Here is an 18,928-nt window from a genome sequence, read left to right as displayed (position 1 = left end):
GCCTAAGGGAGTAGTTTCGCGTGGTTTGGAAAATGTCATCGAACCTGATCTCCGGGTAATTTGAATGCGTATTATTGGGAAGCACATCGCGAATTTGCACATTTAGCGGTTCAAGTAATGTTTGCAAAAATATAATCTGTGGTGTATGAGACCTGGATCAGTGAGCGAGAAAAAATAACTCTGAATCGGAGATGAAAATTATTTGAGGACGGTTTAATGGCGATTCATATAGTCTTAAGAAAGTCTGAACTGTCAGAAGGTGAAATGGGCATCAAATGGGTGGGTTTCTTGCTTCCAGGTATAATACGGCATTTGCAACGTGTTTTGGAAGGCTTAAAGGGACACTAAAGGTTAATATGACGTCAACGTGGAATGTCGAAATACCATCCCAGAAACCTCGAAACGCTTGTTTCATGCGAAGAAAAGACTTACTTTAAGAGAAAATGCGTTCTGAAGCGTCCGCGTACCTCTAGCGCAGTTCAAGTCGCCCGCCCTCCGGTCGAGGAATGGTGACGTCATGGTCTCATATTGACGTTGAGCCGTCGGTGAGTAAAACGGCGCCCGCAGCCCCGTTTACTCAAGCGAAACTATGGTGGCTAGCGGAAGGGAAAGCGCGCGACCATCAACTGGTTCTTTATTTTATGACGCCAACTTTGAGGCTCGTTCCAATGGACGACCCTGTCAACGACACATTGGCTCGCGATGCTGGGCTCGACTTCAGCGATTTAAGCACTGATGAACTTGACCTGCTGCTGCGGGCTCGCGCTGCCGGCGTCGTTGCGTATACGCAACGACGCCGGCAACTACTACGACGGCAACTGTATGTCATGGCTGTACATATTCGCACATTTGTAGCTTTTCCTTCGTGAAAACCAAATGCCGCACTCAGCGCCCGTCTTCGACCTGCAGTTCTTGCGCTTCGGAGAATGCAGGCAAGACCGACGGAACAGCGCTACGGGAAAGCATTGCTTTGAAAGACGCTCCACACGACTTCAGTAAGTCGGCGTTGAACTCGTAATCCTCTGGACAAAAGTGCGGCGAGCACACTATGCGATTTTTCGGCTCTTTGCCAACGCGCTGTGGCAGAGGTAGGGCACTTAACCACTTCGAACGGAGAGGTTCACTCGTTAGCACACCGTGATAAGTAACGTTGGATTCTTCGCTGCAACTTCCCTTGGCCAAGTTCCGCGGACCGTTCGCACATCCCATGACATCACATGGACGTGGCATTCTCGCTGTTTGTTCTAAATGCAAGTTTTGCGAGCCAGCAGAACCAGCGCAGCACGACGCGATAACGAAACAACTGAAACTGCAAAGCGCGCCCGGCGCAGAGTCGAGCGCGCAGAGTCGAGCGCAAACGAAACCTTTCGACCACCCATACCACTCAAGCGTAACGTCAAAATGTTATTTTTTTCTTAGAATCGAATAAATGTAGACAAGTAGCATTTTATTCCGTCTTATAACCTAATGAAATGATCTTTTTAATACGAGCGGTTGAGTACTAGTGACATAAACTATGATGAGGAGTGCCTTCGTAATTGGGCTAGTACTGGACTGTCGCTGGGGGGTCTCAAATCGTGTCATGCATTTACCTCAATTTCTCGGTTACTAAAGCTCTGTTCGCGATTATATTGACGCCTACGTTCTAGAGCATTGCTTTATCACTTTAACTTGGACTTCATGGTAACCTTTAGTGTCCCTTTAAGACACCAGCAGCACCCAGCCAGCAGCCACTTGGCGTGAAATGACTCAAAAAGTCCCGAGTCATATCCTATACATTTGCCTAGAAAGCAGAATGGAGGGAAAGCGAATTGGCTGCATTCAATCGAATTCTTCATCGGCATTTTTTTAGACTGCGCCGCCAGTAGTAATCGAGATAACACGAGTAACATGGGCTCGCGCATGGCAGGTTGATGAATTCGTTCGGTACTCGATCGATCTCGATAGCTTGAAACTAGTATACTCTAGGCACTCTATAAAAACTAGCTTGAAAGTGAGAAACTCTATGCTTGAAACGAAATTTCTATGGTTCTAAGCAGTTCAAATTGCGTGCACCGACACTCCCTCTGTATGACATGTACTGTCGTGCCCTCTTTTGAGAGTAGCAAACACAAGAAAAGTCTCAAGCGTGGCCTTCGAGATTTTAAAGCGCACCAATGCAATAAAAAATCACAGAAACTAAAAATTACGCATAAAGATAAATGAAAAAGAAAAAAAATTGACTCAGTTTTTTTAAAATGCAAAACAAAGGATGGTTGTGTTGGCACTCTCGAAGGCTATACAAAATTGGGCACGTTGGTGTCGGGAACAAACGAAAGTGGTCTCTCCAAAATAAAAGCATTCAGGGGTCCCTCAATTTAGATGACTGTGCATTTTATATGCGTTTTGATCTTTGCTACTACTTCTGATCACCGCGCTTGCGACTGATAACTTCTAAAAGCGAAAATGTTCACGTAATGCGCTAACTCAGCCAAATATGGAGTCCTTACAAGAGTTGTCTATTCTCTCCGTGCTCTTTGAATTCAGGCGTCCACGTGTGTTTTCCCGGTGGTTTGCAGCACGTGTAGTGCGTGTACGCTGCAAGTGGAGTGTTGACTGTTGCTCAGACCTGGCACATTCCACTCAGAAGACTTGGTGTGTTGTGTTTGACGTTGAAATATAGGGAAGCATCATGAATAGCGTAGCGGCTATTCCAAAAGAGAACGCACGCTACTGTGACGTCGCTTACTGGGATGACAGGTATCGGAATGAGGACACGTACGACTGGCTGCTTCCGTACCATACGTATGCCCATCTCATCAAGAAGCATGTCCAAAATACCGACCGGATACTCATGTTAGGTGAGCTGTCTGGTCTAACTTACGAGCTGCGGTGTTTCGCATGTAATCGATGTAGCACTGCGGTGATGAGTTGGAACCAATCGAGCTGCATGTGCACCCCCATGACTGTCTTGTTTCGGTTGGTGATCGTTTGTAGCGATTCCAGTTGAACACCGATTATCAAATACAGTCTCGCATTAACACGATGTATTGCGGGTTTCCTATCTCTGTGCTCTTCCCCGCTCCCTTTCCCTTATATCTTTGGTATTCTCTTTCATTCCAGGTTGCGGAAATAGTCCTCTTAGTGAGCTGCTGTACAAGGATGGCTTTAGGAACATTGAAAACATTGACTACTCTCGCGTTGTGATCAACAATATGTCATCACACTGCAGTGACTGCGCCCAGATGAAGTGGCACGTCATGGATGCCACACACCTTCAGTTTCCAGATGGCTCGTTTGATGTTGTCATCGAAAAGGCCACTATTGATTCTATGATGGTAAAAGAAAAGGACCCATGGAATATTTCGGAGCCAACCAGAGTGACGGTGACGAAAGTCCTAAGTGAGGTAAGACATTCAGTGCTTGAAACATGAGCTATAATTAGCGATATTCCACGATTCTTGCGCTAGCGTAAAAGGGCAGGGAAACAAACGCAAAGAAACAACACCGAATGAATGGATCCCCAATTAATGACTGGTATTTATTTAAAACACAAGGCAGGAATACAGAAGGACAGAAGCAGTCATTAACAAGCTCCGAGTTGGCAACCCGGACACCTGTCGCGCTTTAATATAGTCGCGTTAGTGGCTCTGTTTCTGTTCTGCGTGCAGTGTAGTCTGCGAAGGAGTCAGTGTCACAAAGGTGACATCTGTTATTTGTGCATCTGAATTGATGTTGCTGTGCGAGCTTCTTGTTATTTGCCCTTGTTGGAAACATGTACAGAGCATTGTTTATTGGGTCAGAGATGATGACACCCTGGCATACTTTTGTCAGATGAGTAGACCTGATGTCAAGGTAAGGCTTCCTCTCCCTTAACTGAAATTTGGCCGAGTTTGTTTGAACGCATGTGTGCCTTAACAGCGCTGAGAAAATGAGACAAGAGAAAACAACAGGGCAAACCAGGCACGTACCCAGGGTGTTTATTTTTGGGGGGAGGGGGGGCAACCCCTCCCCTTTATTTGCATAGAAAAGTTACCCAAGGTAACTTTTCTATGCAAATAAAGGGGAGGGGGGTGCTTTTACTTGTGCAAATATGAATAATGCCCACCATTTGCCATAAAGACACGCAAACCCGCAGAAGAGAAATAACATTAAGGTGGTGTCTCATACGTATGCCTGTGAGATACACCTCTCCTTTACTTGACAAACAAGCGACCACATCAAATGGACTTGCACAGGAAAGAAGCGAAGGAAGAACCCTGCCAAGAACAAGTAAACAAGTGAAAGTAGAAAATAAAGATTACTGGTAGTGTTTTTTGAATTTGCTGTGGAACAGTTAGGGAAATATGTATCTGCGGAGCAATAACATTTTTTCGGATCCCTCATTTACTGTTCTACCAAGTGCCAAAACCGACTCGTATTGTTATTTGGGAGGTTGCGTAACAATGTGTGGCCGCCGCTCCCATACAACCGCGTAGAGCGCTGGACGCTGCAGTTCTAGATGTACTGCACCCACCACGGAAGGTTAGAAAAACACCCACATAAGCACAGCAGAGAAGTGGCTATGTAATGCGGCTCGGCTGATCACTGTAGAAGCGTCATTCAAAACACACGGAATCATTCTCCACTTTTGGTAGCTTTCTCACTACTTCCTTTTTAGTTAAAAAGGTGTTGATCCATAAATATTTTCACAAACAACGGTTAACTTTGGTAATTCTGGCATTTCCTTCCTGTTTGACTGTTGCCTTGGCCCTCTCCTTTAGTAGATCAGCTAATACTGAACTCCTTGCGACTCTTGTTTTCAGTTGCCGGTGTTGCTCGAGAGGTGCTGTACAATTAGGGAAGTATTAGACCAGGTTACGGGTGGCATTAATATTCCTGTAGGTTTAGCAGTTATTGCAGGGTTTGATTATGGACACTGTTTCGCATTATTTTATTTTCTACCTCATCGAACCCATATCACGGGCATATGGTTCCGAGGATCTGCCAGCGTTGCGGCGAGCCGTCACTCAAGGAAATAATAAAGCAAAAGGAAAAGCTAAATGCAACTGGCATTTTCTCTGGCTACAAGTCGTTCCGTGAGCATACAGACCAGCTCACTATGAACTGAATCCCTTTCCTGGTACTGGATCAGTCTAAACAAAGGTTGAACTAACGAAGCAGCAGTGATGCACGTGACCATTGCAATAGATGGTGACAACTGAATGCATCTTAAGTTAATTGTGCGGGCACTGAATTGATGAGAAAACTGGCCCTCACAACCCAGGATATGCTGATAACTACCGCCATCCAAAAGGAGTGAAAAAGGCAGCAAAATGTTAACCACGAAATAGCTGTCAAGTCTCAAGATTGATTTGTCAGTGTTTTAGGAATGTGTGTGAGGAGTGGTGGTGTAGGTGAGAGGGGGGGGGGGGGAGGGTGCCCGGGCCCCCCTGGGTACGTGCCTAGGACAAACATCTTCCTTTCTCTCACTTGGGCCTCCAGTTCAGATTTATGAGCTAAGATTTCGTAGGTTGCAAAAATTGTGACAGCTGGCTATAGATGAAGATATTGTTTCTTCATATGCCTATGCTTTTCTTATTCTTCTATTGCAGATCAGCCGTGTGTTGCATAGAGGTGGCCGCTTCATCTCCATCACATTTGCACAGCCTCATTTCCGAAGCCCGCTCTATGCCGACATACAGTTCGACTGGTCTCTCGACACATTCAAGTTTGGCACCAGCTTCCACTACTTCTGTTACGTCATGACCAAGGGCCAAGAACTATCGTTGGATGCCGCAACCTGTTACCATTTGCCCGTCTTCCGTCGGAATTCCACCACTAGCCAAAGCAGTGAACCTGAAAATGAGGACTTCCTTTTGAAAATCTTAGCCTCCTGACACTAGGAAAAAAATTAGCTCTTTAAAGGATTTGTAGCTTTTATCTAGGGCTGAAATTTATGGGAAGGGCGTTTAACACTCACTGTCAACACCCAGACAAGTCCTTCAGGGCAAAGATGCAATATTGAAGCTGAAAATTGCTCCTTTATATACGATGGCTCTTGGCCAAGATGGTTGGGTCGTAGTTTTCTGGAATTCAGCAGACACTTTTTTTTTTACAACACAGAAGGCATGTGTCACTTTGTTTCATTCCTTGTTGTCAGAAAAAAGTGTCTGCTGTTTTCCAGAAGAGCAAAATGTTTTTAATGTTTCTCATTGCGTTTTTCACTAGTATGTGTTGCATACTTTTTATCCTTTGTCATGCTTATGCCACTCTGCTTGGAGGAGCACTAAAGTTACACTGTATTATTAAAATGCGCTGTTGTAGTAGCATAGTGGCCGCCTTTACTCTGAGAAGAGGCTTGGTTAGTCAGAAAAGATCGAGGAATGAAAAATGAGTGACAGTTGCCACTCAGAAGTTTTGGCACTAGCCCTCTGTGACATCACAGATTTTGACAGCGTTTAGTTTTTCAGTAAAGATGGACTACATTTCAGTGTAAAGGAACCAGAAAAGGCTCTGCCTAGCAAGTCTTGAGAACATTATCGCCCAAAATTGGCCTTGAAAGTGGGAAATCTTCAAATCCGTGATGTCCACACTGGCAGCAGGGGATTTGAGTCAACTTTTAATAATTGTAAGTTTGATTTCGTCCATTAATAATGAGCATTTTTCAGTCAAATGAGTAAAAATAAGAGTTTCGTACGAATACTTCACAGTATAAACTAATTTAGAGTTGTTTCTTTAGTGTTCCTTGACAGGGGCAGCTAAAACTTACAATTTTTCATGTGTGCAAAGCACGCTTTCTTGGCCATTGTGACTTTACGATGAACACACTGGAAGGTGCAATGAGCTTTCTTTTTCTTTTTGTTCTGTCTTGTTTCTATGCCATGTTTTTATGCGATAGGATGGATAGGTGGGAAGCCCAAGAAAGACACTGGACATGGAAAAGGGTGGCTTGAAAAGCACGTGTGGTGTGTTTCTTTTCCACATCCAGTGTTTTTCTTACACTCATGTTTTCTCATATTTATGCCATCTTTTAGTGCATAATTTAGTGCCTTCATCTAACATTGATGGAATGGTAACCAAGAGGCTGAAAGTGCCAGGTTGTTTTCTGCCAGAGCTACACAGTGGACTGTGAGGAACAACTTATGGAGGTCTTGGGGATCAATTTTAACCTGCTGGAATGTGCAAGCATTGTTCTTCATTATGCACATAAAATATGAGCACTTGAGCATTTTAGCCATTCCACCTCATGAAATTTGACTGCTGTGGCCAGGAGTTCAGCCTGCAATGTAATATGCATTACCAAAAAAAAAAAACAATCTAAATATATCTAAATATATGTCCATTTTTGTGCATGTGTGTGATGTTATGCTGAAGTTTATGAAGTTTTTATAGTGCATGACTGTGGGCAAGAAGTTGCATGTGTTGCTATATTCTGTCGTCATTCCTGGTGCAGGATTAAATTGTAGGCTTTCTTTTTACTGGAAACATCAGTTATAGTCTAGAAACTAGGCCAATCTTGTTTGCTTGTTCGTTGCACTTTAGTTGAAGCACAGCATGACATAACATGACATACTCAGAATCGAAGTAGAAATTGTGGAGGTTCCAAGCCGAGCATGCTAACCACTACGCCATGGCAACATCACGCAACCAAGAGACAATACTTCTGTGCCATTCAGTTGTTATCCAACATAAGAAAATGTCTCAAAACGAGCAATATCTCTCTGCATTGAATAGTTTTCAGAGCTTGTAGTTGTACCACTTCTATCTTTAACTGGTTATGTGTTACGTGTGCTGCTTGCCAATTAATGGCCCTGGGGATGGCGTGTGGCAAGAAAGAAATGGGGAGGGGAAATCTGTACGCTAGTGCAAAGAACAGTGCCTTGCTACTTGAGGCCCGAGCTGGTGCCTGTGGTCAGAAACATACTGGAGGAAATATTGCCAACAGGTTGAGGCTTGTGTCTGCTGCAACAAAATTCTGGATATGACTTAGACCATCATAATGGAATGCCAAGATATGCAACCAGAAAGAGCCGTAGGAAACTTCGACCTTCCTCGAGTGCAGGGATTCAAAGTGTATTGAAGCATTAACTGGTCAGTAGTCGACATAAGCAAGTGACATTTAGAGTATTCATGGAAAAAAATCGGGAAAGAAAACCGGAGTACAAAACCTGAGAAGCCCGCGAATACGTGCAAAGTGCCTTGAGCGGCCAGTCGCGTGGCAATTTTGCGTGTATTCGCTGGCTTCTTTCACAATTAGCCAGCTGCCTATTTGTCACCGCCCCGTTTCAAAGTGGCTGACAATAAATATAATCACATCTGCTGATACACTTTGCTAACTGCCGCAAGCTGCACGTTAGACAAAACTGGAACCGGCAACTACAGCTATGTGTGCTTTAGTAGCACATTAAAATCGCAACTGTTTTTAGCAAATGTGATGCACTGTCTACATTGCGTGCATAGTCAAAGAACACCATGCTTGATGTTGAGCATCGTCATCCGGAAGTATCCAGGGGTTCTTCAAATGGTGCCAGAGTGCTCTAATGTTTTCTGAGAGTAAATTTGTTGGTGTGTCATTGGCTCACAGCTGCAGTTTGCAGTGATTAAGGAGTTACTGGATTGTGTTTCCTTCTCCATGTTTTTTCTTGTTTTATTGGCACTGTCAAACGAAACATTCCGCACTTTTCTTCAACTTCGTACACTGTAATCTTCTTGCATCGGAGCCAGTCACTGCCATTTTATACAATGCTGTCTTTTTATATAAACTTACAGCACATCATGGATAGAATGTGAACCCAGCCTTTGCCCTTCTTGTGTAGCAAGTTTATTCTCATTGCAAACGGATGTTGCTGATTCAACCGAAAGACTGTTTCTATAGGTGTAGCTATGAAGCAACCACATCATAATGCACATCTACTGCAATTCTAAACACGATTCGCTCAACTGTCGCAAGTTGTGAAAATTGACACGCTGGATCACCTTAACCTTAAAGACTGAAAGCAACGGGGCAGCTGTCAGAAATGGTGTCTGCTGCCATCACCGTTGGTGGCGTTGGGACACTGTTAATGCACTTGCATTAATTAACCAACCTCTGAGCAGCTCACACCACAAGATGCCCCTATTGTTGCGGAAATCAGCTCATGGACTTTGGCCATAGAGTAGTGGTGGGCTGGGAGTAAGCAGTGTCGCATTAACAAGGACCATTAAAGTCAGCATTAAAGTCTGGTGATGTCTAAAGGTAGTTTCGTTTAGCGTAACAAATGTTACATAATTTAGCACAGCCTTTTGCAGATTAGGTCTTTTTCTTTAAGCCACCTTATTGCATTACATCATTTGTCCATTGTAGCAGTAGAGGAATTACACTGGCTGGGGATGTATATTCTTGGAAATGAGATTAGCTACGCATATGTGTGACACAAAGAAAAATGTGTAATCTATTGCTTGGCCTGAAAACCACAGCATGACAAAATGTGGCATTGTTGTTCGATAATTGGGGAGAATCCGCTATGTGAGCACACAGACGTAGAGCCTCCCACGGCACGTTTCAGGTGCGTGTCTCTGCACCTCTTCTCTTGAATGTGTTTATTTTTTAACCTTTCACTCTCTTAGTCTTGCACCGTCAGCACGAGTTCAAATGTGAACAATTCCGGAATGCTCCAATGCATTATTCCATTGCTCACCTGCATTTGTAACAGTGGTTTAATTTGGACTTCAAAACATACACTTGGTGGTATATTTCATGCATAGAAAGTGGCGACAGTGTCATGTCATACTTTCAAGGAATTTCTTGTTCAAATTTCAGTCTGGGCTGATGGTATGTTTTGCCTTCACAAACATTTGCACACCTGTAGCGTTTTTACATACTGCCTGCTACGTATAACTTCTTTTGTAGCATTTACACCTTGTGAGCTCTTAACCAGTGTATTGCTTTGCCTTGTTTGCTTTCCCCCCTTTTCCTTCTCATTGTATTTATGCATTTGCTGTTCTTAGCATTGTATAATTTCCTTTCATGGGTGCTCATTATCTGGACAGAAGAGGAATAAGTTTCTTTCCTCTGTCGCTGTGATACCTGCTTGTGTGGACATTTGTGTGCAACACTTAAGAAGGCCATCCTGCCAACCGGTGCTCTTGGACATTAAACATTGAAACTTGGACCAACACAAAATTGTACAGCCCCCCTTTTTGTCTACTCACATTACTGCCTGGCCCTGTTCAGAACTCTGCATGGGGATGTGTATGAATTCGCATGTGCAGTGGAATGCCTTTATAACGAAGTGGTTGGGCCCACCGAAATCACTTGTTATACAGGTCACTATGTTGCAAAGGTCCTGCGCCGCTCCCAATAGAACTGGGACAGAATTATTCCTTCGTTATACAAGTCATTTGCTGTAGAGGCGCTTGACTGTACATATACTGTACGCTGTTTTAGTAGCGCCGGCGCCCAGGTGGTGGGTGGCATTCGTACCTTCGGTACAAACAGGATTGCCAGTACAAGCAGGAAAACACCAGTGGTGGGGACATTGAGTTAACTATCTGTGAGGGGTGGGGTCGGTGCCAAAATTGTGCATCTTATGAAAATGGAACAGAAAACATCTATATGATTGAACATTGGCGTATCCCAATGGCATAAAGTAGGAAGTAACAGCCATTGAACAAATGCATGAGACACGCACCTGGATTGATGGTGCTACATTAAAGAATGTTGTCGCTACTCTTTTAACAAGCTTGTGGAAATGACTGCAGCAGTGATTGGCCAACAATGCATACCTTTATCTCTATTCAATGTTTAGATAATCGTTTTTATTGTATCTGATGTCTTCCTATATCATTTATATTGTACACATAGCACTTACGCTTGACCTTTTCCATCCCCCTATGTGGTACCTGAATGGGCCCTTAATAAATAATTAAAATAAATAAATATCCACAAATTTAAGGCAAACTGGTATGCAAGCTAACCTGAAGAATGTGCACCATCTTGTGTTCCATGAGAAGATAGTTGGGCATTTAAAAAAGCACAAATTGTTGCTGAATTCCAAATTTTCTGGAAATGTGTGTATAAAATAAGAGGAAGGGGCAGTTCACCCTCTTGGATCTCACAACTCAGAAAACATTGCCAAGATAACAGTGTTGATTGTCCTGCCAACTGGCAACCAGTCGTATGTGCAAGTAAAATAATATTGCTATGGCAGTTAGAAACCAGCCGAGTGCTTAGCGATGGAGTAAAAAACACTTCAGTAGCGATTTAGCATTAGGTGCGAGAAAAATGTGTTAGTATTACGTCGCACCTCTTTCATGTCCCGGATCCATGATTTAAACTGTGTTCACCGTGTTGCAGACTTGTTCAGGAGCTCACTTGACACACATCCCGCCTCTTTGAGGAGTGATGTGCAACTGTTAGTTTACACATTTTTTTCCACTTTGATACTTGTAATGCTAGTGCACTAAAAATATCGGAGTCATGCAGGGCATTTGTCTGTTCCTTACATGCCATGGCGCAATAGCACATGTTTTCATTTGCAATTGGCATCTCGGCAGTTGCTTTTATTGATCATGGCTGGCATGTCATGTTAGTTGTGTTTCTGTTGTGTGCTTGACGAGTCCAATTTGTGAGTTGCGCTTGTTTATTATGTTATGTGCTGTACCTTGATGAACCGATATGACACATTTAATTATTGTTCATTGGATAATTCTGTGTATTGATATGCAACCAGTGATTAATTGCACGCACAGAATTGTGTTTAAGAAAACAGCATTACGATGCTTCCTCTTTATTGGTTTCAAAGCGGTCATGCATCGGTTTTTGCACATGGTAGAAGAATACATGTCAATATATACTCAAATTAATTTATTTTTTACACGCACAAGCTCCCATTACATAGGCTATGTTTTGTACAAACAGAATAACTCTGCAAGTCTTCGTCATGTTCTTCGAAATTTGCATACTATAGGTGCGTGATTACGAGTCTCTGAGCTGGTTTGATGGCTTTGAATGACTTGCTGGCTGGTGTCGGTGCTTGCGTTTGTCTGTGCACTTCGTGTACCACAACAGGGCATGCAGTAGGATGTCGTGTTGATCCACCTACAGAAACTTGCTGCAAACACTACAGTCATGCTACGTTATGTTAGGTAAGCAGTTGGGATGGAACCACAATTGATTCTTAAATTTTTGAACCCTGTTTACTTGACTGGGACATGAAAACGCATTTCACAACATTAAGCGCACTCTACTGCAAAAATTTGCAACCATAACCCGTGCACTGCAAAGTGCTTCGTGTGTACTTAAATATCTTAGGCTGTAGCATGCTATCAGTGAACCAAATCCGTTCTGTCCCTGAATGCCTGGGAGTGCAGATATGTTTTCTCAATCTTTCAGGCTATTTTCAGACTGCTGTCCCCAAGCTGGTTTAATATGTACCCTTATTTATACTTTCGAGGTATTCGAGGCATCTGAGCTGACATTGTAACCAGCTTTGAAATGTCGACGTATATTTTTGCAGACGAAATAAACCATGGGTGCCATAAGCAAACATGTAGAAAATTTGCTACTATAGTTATGTGTTTTGTGTAATTAACCTTTTAATCATTACTCTTTAAAGTCAGCTCTCCTACAGTAATGCTTGTCTGGATGGTAGCTACATATACTCATAAATTAATATTGTATAATATATAATTTCTCACTCCATTCAGCTATGAGACTGCAGCACTCGGCAGGCAATAGCAATCAAACACCTGCAGCAGAACACACAATGTTGGTGTCATCTGCAAAGGAGCTCCGCCTGAGCTGGGATGCCATTTGCATGTGTGCACATTTCACCTTGGAATTATTTGCCTATGAGCATACATATTTATTCTTCTGAGTTAGGTATTTTCATTTGCTACACTGCAAAATGTAGACAGAGCATGAAGTGTTTTTTCCTGTGCTTTAGTGTACCAATTTTGAATAGCTTCGCTTCTGAGCAGATGCATATCAATATGCATGTGTCCCCTCAGTCACAGTTATGCCGATCTCTACTCCTGCACAGCAATTTGTGAGTTACTGTGGACACTGTACTTTCAACGTGGCGTTGTACATAAAGGCACATAAATAGGGGGCACTTCTCTGAATAAGGAAAATAGAGGTCTGTAAGTATCCTGTCCACATATCTGTTTCAAATGTGTGTTAGAACAATATCAAGTTTTTTTTTTTTGTAGCTGCAGCTAACAGCACAACAAATTCAGGCTTGGGGCTCCTGGTTCAATTCAGGCTCATGTGGCTAAGCTAATCAGCCCTAAAAGCTGAAGATGTGTTTGCCTCATCAAGGATAGGGAGAAAGCTGCACATCCTCTGCTCTTCAACACCGCCTTTGCCATGAAGTCAGAGATCTAGGCGATGGTCACACTGGTTGTGGTCAACATTGGCGTCTGCATTGAAAAAGGAAGTTTTTTATCCACTGCGGGATAACCGTAATGAACAAGGCCCACACATGTACTTTCGGCCTGCTCCAACTGCTTCACCAACTGTTGCAGTTGTATAATGTGGTAAAGCGTGTAGTGTATTGCGGGGAAGGGAAGCGAGAATTGTAGAAGTGTAAACGTATGATTATTTAGTACCTTGATGGTGCTTTCAGGGCACAGGCAACGGGAACCATGAAGGTGCCCTCTGGAGGTGCCGGTATGTTATTGTTATTTTATCTGCTGCAGTGAAGCTTACTTGTCCATAAATGCTTGCTTGCTGTTTATAGTAGTAAACGACTTTCTTTTTTTTTATATATATATCGCTGCAGCATCTGATTGAACGACCACTAAACAGGCATTGCATACACTGATGACAACGTCACATTCCAGAAAGTGGCCAGAATGTGTTTACTGCAGGACAAAAATTAACGCGTCGCTTATTTCCCACGTCGACATTTTCTTGCACTGCGAAGAAGTGGACTCTCAAAATGAAAGTAACGCAATACGGAGGAGAATCTCTGCTCTCATGCCGCATATTGTGCAGAAAACTGGGAAGGTGCTGTGTTATCCGTCCTAAGTTCAGCCTACATAAACGCGCTGTGAAAACCTTCAGCGAATTTGGATGGTCTTGGGGCTGCTCTTTGGCTGTGCAAATCTTACGCGAGAAAGCAGACAAAGTGCACGTGGATGGTGCGCCTTCTACGTTCGCTTCTGCAGGCCTCGGTGCGGCCGGAGCAAAGCCTGCGCGCGATCTCCTAGGCCGCGCCACACTCGCAAGGAGTGTTCCGATTTTACCCGGGGAAATTGCTCTTCAGCTGACTTCATTTGCTGCGCTTGGCAAAGAAACCGAAACTAGGATTTTACCTTAATTTGGCACGAACAAAGTTCAGACGCGGCAACAATGGGTGCTCATTATTTTTGTGTGCTTTTATTTTTGCCCGCGATCTGCTCACTTCAATTTGGGAGCCACCGCTCAAATCGCGTTTACTTTCGCCTCACTGGCACTCTATATCAGGTCTTTCAATGTCAGTGTTCAGCCTCAAAGTAGTTATAGAAAACCTGCAGAGTTGCTTGGAAGATGAAGATGACCTTGACATGGATTCCTACATTTTGGCCTACAGAGAGCTGTCCAAGTGAGTTGCGTGGTCGCACAGCTGGCTTCTCGCAAGCGCTTACATTTAGTTAATATTTGTCTTGCAGATGGCTATTTGTCCCGGAGGTGCCGATCACGTCGTCCCGTTTTTGACCTGTAACCTTCATTTTCCTCGAAAACGTGCGCCGTCAGCAATCTGGCGTTGATATTGCTATCTTTACGTAATCGCAGTTTCGAGATGCGTTTGCCAAGCCGTTGTGATATCGCACTCTCAGTAGTTCCCTGTTGGCTGAGTCGTTTCAGGATGCGAAATGATGGATGCGCCTCGGTTTGGGCGTTGTTCGCTTTCGGTGACGGCTGTCGTTCCTGAAGTGAAATATCGCATTGCGAGGTTTTGCGCCCTCATTCATTGCGTACCGTACACAACATTGGCCTTGCTGGCTTGCGATCACGCGGCTCGGCGCGCCTGTATATGAAACCGCCAGCTAGAATTGGTCTTGACAGCTTGCTACAGCGCACTATAACTGCACGTTGAATGAAAATTGACCTGGATGTGTGTTCGCCGTTCAGCCAGCTGGGGTTTCACGATGAAATAAATGGTCCGTCACGCGCACCGCGTACTGCATTGATGAGCGATGCGCTTTTAGTTCAAATAGTTCTTTGCATTTTAGCTCACGCGACTTCCTCATTACACCGACAAGTCGGCATATTATTGTTGTACAGAGCTGTCAAACGCGGTTAACCATGTCACCTATCCTATTCAGGGCCATAGACCTCGTTACGAAAGGGAAATTTTTGGCGTTAATAATTAAAATTGAGTTACCAAAGTGCCCCAGAAAGCTCGCAAGCATTGACAACAATGTGGTAACGTATTTGCAGCTTTTATCCGTGTATAGGGGGATGTGAAGTGGCTCACTAGGTTATTCATTTTCAATGCTTTAACGTTGCAACTTTATTTGAAAAAAAGAAGTATGTGCTGCTGAGCTGGTATTGTGCACGCATACTGAGTATTCGTAGCTAGACCTATACCGCGCCAACTGTGCTGTTAGATTTTTTGTGCCTGAAAAGTGCTTGGGCGCAGCAATGCTGGGCACATTTGAAGATACATGTATAACTAGATGCTATCATAAGATATTTTTTGTCTATCTTCTTTCTGTACCAAGGTGCATATAACAAGATGTTTGTCAGTATCTGTATTTCTGATACAGCATACCAGAGACTCTCATATTACAATATGCAGGAAAACGGCCAGTCTCTGTAGGCTAGCAAATAACGCTAATCAGTACTTATTCCATGTGACAATATTCTATGTGGCACAATGAACAATGTGCAGAATGCAGCACAACCTAGAAACTATGCACTTTACAACTTAAATGACTAGTGAGTGTCAGACCACCTCCAAAGAGAGAAACAAGAAAGTCAAGACTAAACGCAATCATCATTATTATTTTAGAGAGTATATGCTCTGTCAGCTTGAGAGAGACGCAAGGCATTTCCCTTTATAGAGAATAATTAGTCTTGGTGGCCTTTGTTCATTGGCCTTAAAACATACTACTGAAAGCATTTCACACTAAGTACAGAACTAAAATGCGGCCGAACCTGCTTCTGAAGTTACTGTTATAGCGCTCCCATGACAACACAAAGTAACACTACACTGAGGTGAGCACAACTGCCAAATTTGGGCAATTGCCAACATCTCCTGCACCAATAGTGAGCTTATCTTCTAGAAATATCCACTGAAGAGAGAAGCATGGCTAATAATTGTCAGAATGATATCTTGGATTCACATACATTGCTGTTTCTTTCGTGTGACGCAGACAAGTTGAAAGCAGGATGCACATTTCGCAAGAGCATTAGCAGCGGTATCAGGGCTCATGCTCAAAATTTAAGCTTCACTTGAAGATATGCATGCATTTAACATAGATGCTCATCCTCAGTGATGTCGTGCAGGCTGGTTTGCTGCCACCTAGAGCTGCACGACAACCTAAACAGCCTACATAGTAGAACACCACATCCATTACAAAACATTAGTTTTATGTTCCCAGAACTCATGTTAACTTATTCATTAAGCATTGATATAGGGCGATTATGAAACTACAATAACAATTTCAGGAAATGCTATTAATTGTTTCTTACCTAAATCGATAAAAAAGTTGACGTCAACCCACTGGTGCGTGGGCTTGCAGAACAGTGCCTTCTGGTCAAATGACAGCTTGGAAAAATCGGTTATTGCACAGTGTACTTTAGCTAATACGGTGCGAATTGCTACTCCCACCAATTGTCTCAGATTGGCTATATAGCACACTCAGTTGGAATGCCATAAAAGCTTCTTACCTATTAACAGAAAAGAATTTCCAAGAGAACGAAAGCTGTTTGCAAAAGTTATTGGGGCCATGACTAGGTTGTTCAACTGTTCTCACTTTACCATTGTAACTGAGAGCAGAGGGCCTGATATGGATTCACACACAGCAAAAGTGGGCTCTCAGTGCACATTCTAACTTGAAATTTTCTATTTGAAATCTCTGCCTTTGAACCCCTTCGACCAACAGCAACTGCCATTTCGACATGGCGGTGTAATGTCTCGAAGTGACAGGCCACCACCGTGTCGTCTGCTTCGAAACAATTCGAGACCACAGCAGACATCTTGCTTTGCACACCTGGCACCTTTGTGTTGTCTGCTTCGAAACAATTCGAGACCACAGCAGACGTCTTGCTTTGCACACCTGGCGGTACAGCAAGGGCATCACCGTCAAATTGTGACCATAATTCCTTCACTTGCGCGATGAAAAGCAGCAGCAAACTTCCGAGATGCGCATGCAAAAACAAAACTATACATGGTGGCCACGATGTATTTACAATTCCTGCAGTCACATATGGTGTTTGTAGCACACAAAAGCATGCTTTTCGAGATCAGCTTCTGTTGCCCAAGGAAGCTGTTTCCGGGAGTGATTTGATTGACTTTATTTGGTACAAAAGCAATAATATGCAATTTCCGCATGCGCCAATTCATTTTGTCACTCACCACTCAGTGTCACCGAACTGCTGTGCAGCTCAGCTGCAACATAAAAAAAATTCAGGTGCAAGTTTTCTACTGCACTGAATGCACTCAAATTTTGCCAGCTTGTTGTAGGACGTGTATGGTGTAACTTGCAATACATAATTCAAGCTTGGAAATTTGGTGTCCTTGCCTCCTTAAAATAGAAATTTGCAGCCCCACTCTGTTGTAAACCAGTTAATCATATTGTGGATCTATTATAAGGAAAGCAGAAATGTATGTCACGAGCTGAGGTCGTCTAGATCTCTTAAGGGGTTAAAGTGGCCCCAAGTTGTATGAATTGTGCTTTATGACAAGAACTGGCTGGTTCTGTAGAGCTGTGCTGCCTGGTTGTGGAAACAGAGCAAAGTGAGTGCAGAGTATCAGGGGCTGAAAAAAAAAATTATTGGAGTCATAGAGGTCCTCTACTACATGTCAGTGGGATTGATGAGGCTTTGGGGGAGGAGGTCTTCATGTGCAAACCCCTCCCAAGATTCATGGCTTTGTCTGGATCTGCTGCGATCACTCTGTGGCTATGGCATTCCGCTACTGAGCAAAAGTTCACAATTTTGATTCCTGGCCAAAGTGGTCGCACTGTAATGGGGGTGTAATGCAAAAATTCTCATTTACTTAGATTCAGGTGCATGTCGAAGAACAGCTGGCCAAAATGATGCCAAGCCCTCCACTACAGTGTCTCGCATAGAGAAATGGTTGATTTCAAACATTAAATCCAGTGAATGAGTGAATCAATGAATCATGTATGTATGAACAAATGCACCTGGCATGAGCAGAAACCCTCTCGGGAAATAAAGATTCAACTATGTTACTGACAGATGTTGCCGAATGTTATGCTAAACTTTAATTTTAGAGAAAAGGAACTTGTTGCAAAAGTGTTTATTAATAGTAAAGAGCAAACTGTTGAAGAAAGATGTGCCATCAGCAGAGCAAACTGTGTGTGAACAGCGACATAACGCATCTCAGAAAACTGCTGCTTACAACCTCGAGCATCCCTCAAAAACAGTACAGGCCAGTCTCCTGCTGATTTCATTCTGCTGCATGTACATTGTGCATGCCCAAAATGAGGTAGTTTGCTGGTAAGGCAACCATATTTTCATGCTATTCTTGTCCCGCAACTCCGGTGGTTCTCATCGACAGGTTCTTCCAAGATCTCGGCTCACTGTTTGGCTTCATCAACTCTGATGTGAAGAGCAAGCTTGACATATTGGAAGAGTACCGGAAGTCGGATGACGTAGGGGACAACTACGAAACACTGAACACCATGATCGAGTACGAGCAGAGCGCAGGCACCATCGAGGATACAAAGAAGCCGTCGGGGTCGCGCACGCTTCTCCGGCTTCACAGGGCACTGGAGTTCGTCGCCGCTCTGTTTAAGTGAGTATGTCTGT

The 18,928-nt window shown here is 43.5% G+C and overlaps 2 protein-coding genes across 2 annotated transcripts in view; both read left to right on the top strand.

Moving 5' to 3' along the window:
• The first annotated feature begins 2,508 nt into the window (after window positions 1-2,508).
• On the top strand, window positions 2,509-8,539 carry LOC142576006 (EEF1A lysine methyltransferase 4-like). Its single transcript, XM_075685879.1, has 3 exons — window positions 2,509-2,840; window positions 3,103-3,386; window positions 5,574-8,539. The coding sequence occupies exons 1-3, from the start codon at window positions 2,672-2,674 to the stop codon at window positions 5,856-5,858; spliced, it is 738 nt and encodes a 245-aa protein (XP_075541994.1). The 5' UTR covers window positions 2,509-2,671; the 3' UTR covers window positions 5,859-8,539.
• A 5,722-nt stretch (window positions 8,540-14,261) lies between these two features.
• The window catches only part of LOC142576007 (ceramide-1-phosphate transfer protein), a 29,354-nt gene continuing 24,687 nt past the window's right edge, over window positions 14,262-18,928 (top strand). Inside the window, exons 1-2 of the mRNA XM_075685880.1 lie at window positions 14,262-14,528; window positions 18,678-18,914. Of these exons, the coding sequence (XP_075541995.1) occupies window positions 14,419-14,528; window positions 18,678-18,914 (347 nt within the window). The 5' untranslated portion in view covers window positions 14,262-14,418. The remainder of the gene's footprint in view (window positions 14,529-18,677; window positions 18,915-18,928) is intronic.

The sequence above is a fragment of the Dermacentor variabilis genome, chromosome 3, assembly GCF_050947875.1.
Source record: "Dermacentor variabilis isolate Ectoservices chromosome 3, ASM5094787v1, whole genome shotgun sequence".
In the NCBI taxonomy this organism is placed as follows: Eukaryota; Metazoa; Arthropoda; class Arachnida; order Ixodida; family Ixodidae; genus Dermacentor; species Dermacentor variabilis.
Note: the sequence above shows the minus strand (reverse complement) of the source record. Positions and strands in the feature narration are given on the sequence as shown.

What these genes read in the sequence shown, in the direction of transcription:
- LOC142576006 (XM_075685879.1), top strand. Translation starts at nt 2,672, where the DNA reads ATGAATAGCGTAGCGGCTATTCCAAAAGAGAACGCACGCTACTGTGAC. An exon ending in CGACCGGATACTCATGTTAG is followed by an intron (nt 2,841 to 3,102) that starts GTGAGCTGTCTG and finishes CTTTCATTCCAG; the next exon opens with GTTGCGGAAATAGTCCTCTT. An exon ending in TGACGAAAGTCCTAAGTGAG is followed by an intron (nt 3,387 to 5,573) that starts GTAAGACATTCA and finishes CTTCTATTGCAG; the next exon opens with ATCAGCCGTGTGTTGCATAG.